The 11,558-nt window shown below is 38.1% G+C and overlaps 1 protein-coding gene across 1 annotated transcript; it reads left to right on the plus strand.

Annotated features, from left to right (window-relative positions):
- The first annotated feature begins 1,316 nt into the window (after window positions 1–1,316).
- On the plus strand, window positions 1,317–7,033 carry geko. Its single transcript, XM_064689291.1, has 3 exons — window positions 1,317–1,947; window positions 5,609–5,810; window positions 6,483–7,033. The coding sequence occupies exons 1-3, from the start codon at window positions 1,725–1,727 to the stop codon at window positions 6,667–6,669; spliced, it is 612 nt and encodes a 203-aa protein (XP_064545361.1). The 5' UTR covers window positions 1,317–1,724; the 3' UTR covers window positions 6,670–7,033.
- The last annotated feature ends 4,525 nt before the right edge of the window (window positions 7,034–11,558 follow it).

Raw genomic sequence — 11,558 nt, forward strand, 5'->3', positions numbered from 1 at the left:
ATTCAAATATTTACATTGCGAGTGCGTACGTGACAAAAGGCACATATGCTGCACGCATTCCTGCTCATTATCCTGTCGACAAACAATGCTGCAGAATGTAAATAATTATCTTAAGTGTATGTGTACTCAACTCTTGCTAAACTCATCTCTTGACAACCGAATTACATTTAGTAAAGGTCTATATACTATTTCTACTAGCAACGTACGACCTGAGTCACGAAGTACATAAATGAATACAAACTTAGACCTTAGACTAAGACTATCATCTTGCTAAATGGTTAAGATTAAAAGCCTTTATACGAGAAAGAGTAAATTCCGAACAGAATACTCTCTAATGCTAGTTGAACAACATTATATAATTACGTGTTAGACTAGTAGGGACAGATACGTTTAGTTTGATAGTTAGCCCAGAATAGTCCATTTGACCCGTAATTAACTAATTAATAAAGCTTATCAAGCTTATCTTTAAATCATTTTAAGTGACGTAGCAGCTGTTCCCGCTGATAATATAAGTTTGAGTTTGTTCAATTATTAAACCAATTTTACATAGATTTCTTAAATAATTATTTCGAATACATCCCTATTATTGTTATAGATAAGACTAAAAGATTTTCTTTGTTTTTACTTCGAAATAATAATACCTTAAATTACCTTATATACCTTACCTTACCTTACCTTACCTTACCTTATATTACCTTATATTCTATTGATTTTTGGTTTAATTTATGATGTTTTTCTGGCATTTTAATTTTAAAAACATTGTTATCTTAATGTGTCGCAAATGCCATTGATTTATTTATATTTCAACATATATATATATTTGTTATAATCGCCTGGCAGCTTGTGTTTTTACCACTGTGCGTTTGGGCTGCGGCTCAGTATGCACTTTGCCAATATCGGCAGCGGCCATTAGCCCGGACAGGTAATCGAACTCAACAAAACCAAATTTGTGGCCGCCCCATATACATCAAATCATCAGCGCTATATATACGTATATACATCTATCTAGGTATATATGTATACACTGTATAAGTAGAATTTCAAAATAAAACGCGATGGTATATTTCGATTTGTTGTGATGAACAGCTGCAACGGCGACTGTTCGCATCTAATTAACACAACACTGAGCGCTAAAAGTAAGCAGCAGGTGAGCAACAGGTAAGTCGCTCTTTAGATTAAGCGATTGCTCCCTCGCTCGCTCTCTTTTTCTCTCTCTCTCTCTCTCTCTGTCTCAGTAGGCCGTCAGCTGTTTGGTCGCTTGGCCGCTTGGCTTGGCTTGAGCTGAGCCGAGCTAAGCGAAGCGGCTGCTGTTTCAGTTCTGTTGAAAGCCGCCTTCAGGTTGGACGCGTCGGTCTGTGGCTTGTCGCGTGTGTTAGCTGCGGATTTACAGTTACATTAACTAACGTGCTGTGTGTGCGCTTGAATGCCAAATTTAATTGCCACTGTGCCACAGCAACAACAACATTTAACGTTAACGGCAGCTAGCGTTTAATTTGAAAACGTTTTCAAAACCAAAAACAAAAAACACGCAAATCGTTACTTTCGTTTTTCCAACTTTCATTTTTGTTTTGCTTACCCACAAGTTTTCATTGAAAAAAGTGTCGTTGTCAAAGTTGTGAAATTTCCACATATATTCAAAAAAAAGGTGCTAAAAATCGAGAGTTACAGAATTTATTAAACAAAAAAAAGCAACAACGAACTACAAGTGAAGTCAACCTTTTCGAATGGCGCTCATGGACACCGCCTGGCGCTGCCGCCTCATGATCTTTGGCGTCGTCTCGCTGCTGCTGGTTGGCGATCTCTTTGGCTACGGGGGCTACAGCGTGCGCGGCGTTAAATCGGATCATCCGGACGAGGTGGGCGTGCAGGGCGGGGGGCCGCCGACTGGTCCCGCCTCTGCCGCTGGCAAGTTTCAGCAGAAGAATGCCGAAATCGACATAGGCGAAGGTGAGTGACATTTCCAGTATTCCCATTTGCGTTGCATTTCAATTTTGTAAGCGAGTTGCTCTTTTTTTTTTTTAAAACGCAAATTTAAACTTGACTCTTGCGTTTTGTTATTTATTTATTTATATTTTATTTCTTTCTTTCTTGTTTTTTTTTGGCATTAACAACGCAAATTTTTACACACTTGGGCCGCTTCGCATTGCAAAATGTCTGTCTCTCTTTTTTATGGCTTGCCTCACAAATTCAACTTTTTGTTTTTCTTGTCTTTTCATAAGCGGCGCTTTGTTTGGCTGTATCAAGGTCAATTTCGATTTTTAAATGAATGTTTCATGCTTTTTTTTTTAGTCGCTTAATTTGTAAAAAGCTGACAGCACGTGTAAGCGAATAATTGATAAAAAGCTTTACCTGGTACCCGGAATTGACTTGTATTTATTGATATTTTTTCATATTTTTGGCAAAAATGTTATTATTAATACAATCCAGTTTCCAAAATGTATACCCATGTATCATCATCTAACGAGCACAGTGTCTAGACATCTTTGTACACACATAGTTTTTGACATTTTACGGGCAGATATTTAACTTGGCCAAAACGTTGCTACGAATTTTAAGTAGGCAGTTAAAAATTTTCCATACCTTTTACACATATAGAAGTTCGGTTCTTATGGAATTAAGATACAAAAATCTGGCATGCTACAATCTATAAGATTTGTTCTAATTTTAAGACGCTGATATTGTCTTTCGAGCTTTAGTCATGCCAGTCATGCTAGGTTTGGTTTCTTTCGCATGTTGCGCAACAAATATCAAAAGGTCTCACAGTAAATTAATAAACAATATTATTTAACACCTTAGCGGACACGGAATGCCCAGGTTGAACAAATGTTTGTAGCTTTCGTACCGGCAAACAGCTAAAAATTTATTGGTAACCACTTTCCAATGGCCAACGATTTGCATAATTTTTATAGACAAACTCGTAGGAAAGTGACATAAGAGCCGCAAATGTTTTTTTTTTTTTGTAAACAAATGGATATGAGCTTTGATTATGCAATGAATGCCACGAGTTGATACACATACAAACATATATATGGTCGATAGCAATAAGAGGAAACCTCAATGACAGAAAAAAGTTAATTGAATCAATCGGAAAGTCAAAGTGCAGCTCGAGGCAGTTTTACGAGCCAACAATAGAGCTGGAGAATATGTTGATTGTATTTTAAGTTGAGGTCAAAAAGCTTTTCAATTATCACAACGGCTTTTCATGCTCATGTCAAACTTCATGTTAATCGGAACGATTAACATTCACATTCCCATTCACATGCACATGGTTGCAGCACTGTCACTCTAATTTCTTACTATTTAACAAGTACATGAGAATCTTGGCCTCAGAGTGGTGTCTAACTGTAATTTAGCCCAGGTCATTAACATGATCTCATCTGTGGACGGGTCTCGCCTGATTTTGTATGTGTGCGGTTGGGTTTCTGTGTTTTTGCTTGCAGAGGTGAAAGTGGAAAAATGCCAAGCAAATAAACTTCACGTAATAAAATCAGCGACAACGACAAGTTTTTTACTTATGCCTTTGCATGTGCTGGAAATCTTTGTGGGAAACTCTAGCTCAACTTTCCCAACAGGCTGCAGTTGCAGGGTGTATTTCGAAATTGTTCAATGGGCTCTTTATTCACCAGAGTTAAAATTGCAATGCCGTGCACATTGTCTAGACGCAACTGCAGAGCAATGCTGATTATGCCAAGTTAACAGGAAGTTGCCAAAATAAACAATGACAATACGGAATAGCACTAAGAAAACTTGACTGGACTTGTGCTATTTAATTTATTGATGTGATTCAAGCAAAGCGCTCTGAAAAACGCACGTAGTTTTGAGAAACACTTGTAAACGCCGACTGGAACCAGTTCCAATACGTAATCAAGCCGTGCGTCGAGCGCCGAGCGCCGGTTTATGTATTAATGATTAGCGCTAAACTAGTTCTACGGAAATCGAGAGTGCCCTGAAATTAATTCTGCGCTATTGCATAATAACGGTGTTAATATCTGGGAAATGGTTGATAAATAGTTAAACAGGCTCTTTGTGCTATAGGTTTCACTCACTAAAAAGGCAAGCAATGCATGTCAAAAGTTCTTATTCTTTTTGCCAGCGCGCTGCATTTACCGAATTTGGCATGAACTTCACGTTTCTTGGCCAAGACAAGTTGCTGACAATTGCAGTGCGTGATAAACATGCAGAGCTTGCATTTAATTTGATTTCAGCATTTCGAGGGCTGATCAACCCGTAGGCAGTACGTGCATTTAAGCATAAAGTGCTTTCATTTAGGAGACTGTTCTGTTGTCCTCAACTCATCAATAAAATCAAACATATTTGTAGATTTTTTTCAAATATAAAACTTGACTATTCATAGGTTCATTTTAAGTGAATTTGGGATATCTGTTGGCAATCAGGTTTAGTTTAAATTATTTATTTTTACACTCCGCTGACTTTGCTTCTTCTTGGGAATAGACTTGGCTAAAATATTTATACGGCTATAAATTAAAAACCACAAATAAGACGCCACCCCAGAGTTTTGCGTCACTTTTCACAGGTTCTGGTCTGAGCACTTGTCAAATTGAAGTCTTTTCCGCGTACAAAGACCACAGTTGGGGATTCTGATTTGTGGTTAATTACCAATAAATGCCAGTTGGCTTAGACTTAAATTTAATATTTATACACCACCATAATTAATGAAACTAAACATCGACCAAATGACTAAGCAAATATTTGTGTTTATATTCATATAGAAAAAAATCAAAGTTCAACGCACGTTTTGGCCTTGCTGGGGGCGAGTTGTCATCAGGCTGACCGTTCGCAATGCCTTTAAGAAAAAATGTGCAAACAATTCGCAACATCTGATACAATACGAAACTTCATTTAAATATTTGACTCTTTGGCTCTTTGTCTGAAGCCGAACAGAAATAAAAAGCGAAGTATTTGCATTGTTTACTCAAAAGGTATATACATGCTTAATAGCAATCAATAAAAAGGGTATCTTATGGTCGCGCACACCGTCTTTATTTACTTTAGAGGGGTATTTTCCAGTTTAATATTTGCGTAGTTGTTTAATGAAATATGAACATTCTTGAACAAAAACAATTTGACTAGAAACAAATGCGCGTTTATTGTTAAAATATTGTGGATGAATTAATATTTTTGCACATTCGAATTCTAAATACCCTTACCAACGAAAGGAAAGGTATTTAAAAAGACATTTTGATAATCCACAAATATATTCTAGATAATATTGCCTCTTAGTTTTCTTATTTCATATTTAATTATTTTCTTTTATAAAAGCTAGTCTTCTCTAAATTATTTTGCCTAAATTCATTTAAAATCGAATCACTAAATTTGATTAATTTCTCGTGTAAATAAATTGTAAGTGTATTCTATATTCCACTTATCAAAACTTATATTCGCTATGCTGAATATACGGCTCAGAGGCCTTGAGGTTTATCCTTTTGCGCAGTTGCAAGTCTTAATTAGAAAGCGGTTAGCGATATTAATGAGAATCCTAATTATGAATAAATACTTAGCAAACCCAAAATTCGAATGCCAAAACGAAATGCAATGCAAAATAAGTTAATTGAGTTTTTCAAGTTAATCAATTATGTACAAATTTTAGAGCACGACTTTGATGAGTTCTCTGCAGCAGCTGCTCTGAAGCCAGTAGCCACTGGTGTTGTGACCGGAGCGAATCTGAAGACCAAGTCACAGCTGACGGATACCATCAAGGAATCGTGTCTGCCCAAAATGCTATGCGAACTGGCCGCCAAGCCGGAGTATCAACTGAGCGAAAAGGAGCGCGAGCTGCTAAGATTGATAAGGTAAGTCGCAAGGAAGGCGAGTCGTGACTGAGCAGGCACTATATAAAGATCAGAGCTTGTAAAGTTACTTAACATTTAACTTGGGCACTTTGCACAAGACCCCTTTTATGGGACGACAACTGCAACTAAAAACATTTCAATTGCGGTTTCACCTGTTTGATAATCGCTTTTTCACTGCTGATCTCTGGCCTGTCGGGTCGTTCAATGAACTTGGTCAGATGTGTTGATTTTAGTGTCTACAAACATCTTAGGTCTGGCCTTGCTTGAACAAACTCATGCACAATTCCACTATTGGGTTGTGTAATAGGTGCGCATCTAAACGGGTATTTCGAAATCAGACTCATCGACCAGGCATAACCTACCTCACAAAATCGACGCGTCGCACAAGTTGAGCTAACTCTGTCGTTGCTGTAACCTCGCACTTGAGTCGAAGGTGAGCGCAGCGTCGTAAAAAACTGTTAAACCGACTCACTTACTATACAGAATCGTTGTAGTATTTAGTTCTATTGAGCTGTCGTGTCTACAAGGTATTTCAAACAAAGCAGCTAAAACGCTATCAACGCGACCCAAAAACAATCGCTGATCCGTATAAAACCCTGAGAAATGCGCTGCTCTTCATATACATTTAACGTACTAATGTGATTTCCGTATTTTTTTATCGACCTCTTGCAGATCTCCAACCATGCCCTGGATGATGAATATGCCGCCAAGTAAATGGTATTTTGCGGCTCATATGGGCGAGCTAATGCGCCATACTGGCGATAATCTGAGCGGTCCCATGGGATGCGCCAATCTGTGGCCTAACTGCCCCATCAGCTCCAAGAAGCTGATGAAGCTTAGCTACAAGGTGCGCGTTTAGGCGCCGGCTAATGTGATCATAGCGTATTTAATTAAGAACTAGTTTAAGTGTACACAACAAACACACACGATTACATCTATCTATCTGGGGCTCTATGCTGAACAGACTCACCTATTGTACTATATGTTTTCACGCCGTAAGCCGTCTACCTGGCTGAAAGAAAAGTGCCTGCAGTTTGCCATTATGGAGCCTGCGGCATGACTGATGTGACAATTTGCAATTAGCTGTTAGTGCTAAGTAGTCATTTAAGTGTGGCTAGTCTATCTCAATTATATGTTAGTTTTAGCATTATGCCTAATGTTAGTTCGAGGCGCGCGTATAATTGTAAATAAATGCATATTGTTATTTAATATGAAACCTGAGTGCTTCTGTTTTGTTTGTTTCATTTTTGTGGGTTTACTAATGATCGTTATGGGCTTTGCATGTACTATATTAATTGCGCTGAGTCATCTTTGGGCCTGTTACGCGGTAAACGCCCTTCGCCTTAGCATGAGCATTAAATGGCGAATGCATTTGAAAATGTTTTTATAATTGTTTTGTCAAGTGCTAGGAAATATCGAATTTAACAGCTGTGTAGATATTAATAGAAATTGTAATACGATTGGAAGGTCGTATTACGAATACTTCGATCTGTGATTAAAATCCAGTTTGCAGTGTGATCAAACCCCAATCACGATAACCCAACAGTGACTAAACACTTTCAATTTGTTTCATGCAATTCCCATAATGAGTTTCGAATAGCTTTTTGCACTGTGAATGTAGCTTTTACATTCGACTTCTTAATGATAGTACATGAAACTGACTTCCTCGTCATAATAATTATACGTTTGTATTGATCTTGGTAAATTATTTCACATTTTATTAAACCCGTCTAAAGACTGCGTTTAATCAGTGCTTTTTATTGCTGTGCCATGTCACAGCATGAAAAGGCTTTTGTTTCTACTTATTATAATTTGAACAATTGTTGGTTATGATTTTACAATTTTTATTCGGTGCAATCAATGCAGTTTTCAGACTAATTAAAAATGGCAATTTGAATGCATTGAAAGGATACAAAAAATGGGCGAGTTTGCTTCATTTATTGCTTGCTTTAATTACAAATATTTCATCAAAAATAAGTGTCAGGGAAACGGAAAAATCTGACCAGTATTGAGATTTTGTAGAAATCCCTTTTGGGTCTTAACAGACTCTATCCTGGGAAGACCGGATAAGTCCCAGCTACTCTCTTCTTCATTGTGATTTCTTATGCTTTGAAAACCCTTTCAAAAAGACTTAATGTAGACCAAGACCAATGTAGTATTGTAAATTTTCTAACAAATTTAATTTAAGTTGTTCTCATAATAAACAGGAAAATTAAAATAAAAATTGATAGTAAAAAAAAAAAAATATATAACAAAAAAAATAAAAATAAAAGAAATCTGTCAATTTCCATTGCATACTTTTGGGCGCTATGCAAATAATACACCACACAGAAAACGAATAGCTCGCTGGGTGTAGTCAGGAGGCTCAAGAGAAGATCGTTCAAGGACCTCCTCCAACCACGACATAGGAGACGCCCCTTACTCAAAAAAGCCGCCTTTGACGTCCACGTTTGCCAGAGGACTCAACCGGGCTTGGCGTAATATCACCTAAGCCAACTGTGTTGTAATAAAAAAGTATATGCTATTTTTGATTCAATACAATAAGCAAACAAAAAAAAAAAAAAGAAAACGAATACACTTAATGCAAATGGATCGTTGACATTGCGCACCTCAAACGAAAAGGTAATAAAAAACCAATACAATATTTGTGTTCGCTGATTGCCTCATTGAACATGCTTGGAGCGTAAAAATGGCCACACACCAAATGGGAAGAATTTGAGCGAAATTGCGGGATTATGACAGACATACTTAATGGCTAATTAAATATTAAACAATAGGCAAACAGTGGACAGTAAACAGAAAGTAAACAACTCGATTCGATAGGCTCTCAAGCACATAAATCAGTCAGCGACACGTGCTGCCTTTTCGATTTATTTGCGACACTTCTTGATACTCTGCAAACTACTTTTATAGTATACTAATTATCAAGGCGCCCCAAACACGTTGCATTTGGCAAGTTTTCAAGTTGCAAAAGCTAAATCCAAAGGGGGTAAAAAATAAAAAAACCAGAAAACAAAAACAAGTGCGAAATAACGCTTTTGCCTTCATTGGATGGCTTCACAAAAACAATAAACAATAAAAGTAAACAATTTGTAATATCAATGGAATTGGGTCAGTTTGCCAGTTGTTACGCTCGTTGCGTGCCAAAAGTGGACTCTGGTGCACTTTCATTGTGCCGTTCGGGCGCTTCGATTTTGGGACAGACCACCAGCACCACTTTTGGTCTGACACTTGACAAGTTGTTTGTTGCTATTGTTATTGTTATTGCAAGTGCTGTTTGTTGTGCAATGGTAGCCGAGTGCAGACGAGTGCAGCTTATGCGTAACATGACTTTCAACAGCCGTTGCCGGTACTCAAACTTCTATCAATTTGTCAGGTTGCCTAATATTTCCGCATTGCATTGCCAAAACAAAGGAAAGTCTCTCCCCAAACATCCCCAACAGTTCCCACTCAAATCCGGGCCTGCGAGCGAGCAACCAAAACGGCAACAAGTGCCATGCAACTGGAAAAACCCGAAAATTACGCGGCTCAAAAAGAAAAATATACAAGAAGGAATAGTAAGTGGCGGCGTGACGAAAACCAAATACCCTTGCAACTGCAATCATTCAAAGTCTCGCATTACAACTTTAAATTACTTTAATATAATTTGATAAAATAAGGAGAATATCCGTAGAGTCTAATAAAATGAGACTTAGCAAGCTCTGTTCAGTCAAGATATCAAAGGCCATAAAAGACAAATTAGGGCAAACGATTATGAGCAGAAATGCCTCTTGCCAAGCATTTGGGTATCACCTAGGGTATAACAGCCCGGCATATCCTACCCACTTTGAAGTACGCGAATAAAAAAGTTTCGTTGCAAATATAATCCAGGCTAAGAGTGAGAGCTGCCAAGCTGCAGCGCTCTGTAATTGCGGCTTTAGTCGCAAGTGTTAACAGGCGCCGTCTTGCGTAACCGGGCAACCGACTGATTGAATGACTAGCCAATTGGTGCCCGGGGCGGGACCCGGGGCGGGACCCGGGGTGGGGCGAACATGTTGTCGGTCAAGTTTTGGCTTAAAACCGATCGACCGACTGATCGAGCGACTGATTAAGCCTTCATTGTGTCAGTTCTTGGTATTGTCTGCTAATGGTCTCAATTGTCTGGCTAACTGTAAGCACAGCTAGTCGACCAACTGACCGCGCTGATTGCGGGTCTTGCAGTCTCAATAAACTGGGTAGCCGTGATTGGATTTGGCTGCTGGTTTTCCTCGTTCTTGAAGCTTACTTTTTATGCATTTACCAAATGAGCTTGTAATTGAAAGTCATGTGGCACATTAATTACAAGCCAGAGACAAATTTGCGGTTGCTTGAACAGGTTGCTTCAACCGAAAAGCGTGGACAATGACACGTGCTCCAAAGATCAGACCACGCACCTGACAAATGGTTGGGTAAACAATTGCTAAAGTTTAGTTATTCAAATAAACTGCAAATTGTGTTAATTGGCAAAACAAACAAAACTCATGAAAAGCTTTGGCTAGCAGCCGTTTTGAAATGGGACTTGTAGTAATAATTTCGGCACTAGCTAACATCGATTAGGCGTGTCTTTTGAGTAGATTTTTTATTATTTTAGTTATTGTTTAGTAATCAAACTGTTTAAAATTGCTGAAACTGCGCCTAATCAGCAGGCCAAATGATTTTCAATATTGAATAAGAGACTATCAAACATTAGTCTGTTTCTGTTAACAAACATTTGTTGTCTACAATGTTTTCTAATTATATGTCTCTTAATCTAATCTGCTTTTAAAGTGACTGTTATCCTTGATGGGCTTTGAACCGAAGTGGTTAAATAATTTTGTTACTATAGCCAAACCTTAACTAGCCCTAAAGTATAAATAGCTTAGGTCCCAACTATGACACTTTTCTCAACATATTTGAAAGATGCCAATTTTGGGTAGAGGTCAAATATAGCCCGAATCTAGTATATGCAAATAAGTACGGCTTACAATATTTTCAGTACAACGGGCTGTAAATTAAAGATTAAATTGTTTTATAAAAATTTTGAATATATAAACACGAGTAATCGGTCTTATAAACTTCACAAGTTGCGTGTGAAACTCAGCATGCCTCTTTTCAGGGTATTAGCCTATATAATTGTGTGTACATGCATATAAACGAATTTTATTGTTTTTTTAACTATTCTTTTTTTTCTTAACAATTAGCCCCATGAAAATTGCTAAACTATTTAACAGCTGTGCCTTATACAAATCTCTCAGCGCGGTTGAAGCAGCTAACGGAAACGAGCGGCTAGGCAAACGTGGCTTAAACAACCGCAGATTAAGTAATTGATATGCAAAGCCAACTGTAACGCATACCAGACGGTAGACTGCAGACACGCCAAAAGTCTTAGCCAAAAGGAAATCCCAAGTGAAAAAGTAATGGCCACTAACATGGAAAATTTCATAACTTTTCATAATTAAAGGCAAAAAAAAAAAATAAATAAAATGAAGAGAGAGGGAAGTATACAAAAGAGAGACTGACTTTGTTGCGGGGGGCAACAGCTGAGCAATAGCTGGTTTGTCCACTTTTAAAGGTGTAGTTGGTGTGTATGCACACACATACACTCACACGCACACTCACACGCACACTCTCACACACACTCTCACACACACTCATTCATAAGATAGTAGGCTCGGCCTACTCCCTCCACTTCACTGACCACATTGCCTCACTTTCACTTGTCTTTGGCTTCTTTTGCTTCCGCGCGAAACT

The sequence above is a fragment of the Drosophila montana genome, unplaced genomic scaffold (assembly GCF_035044405.1).
Source record: "Drosophila montana isolate Dmon_TW-CO22-7 unplaced genomic scaffold, ASM3504440v1 contig_3217_1, whole genome shotgun sequence".
NCBI lineage: Eukaryota > Metazoa > Arthropoda > Insecta > Diptera > Drosophilidae > Drosophila > Drosophila montana.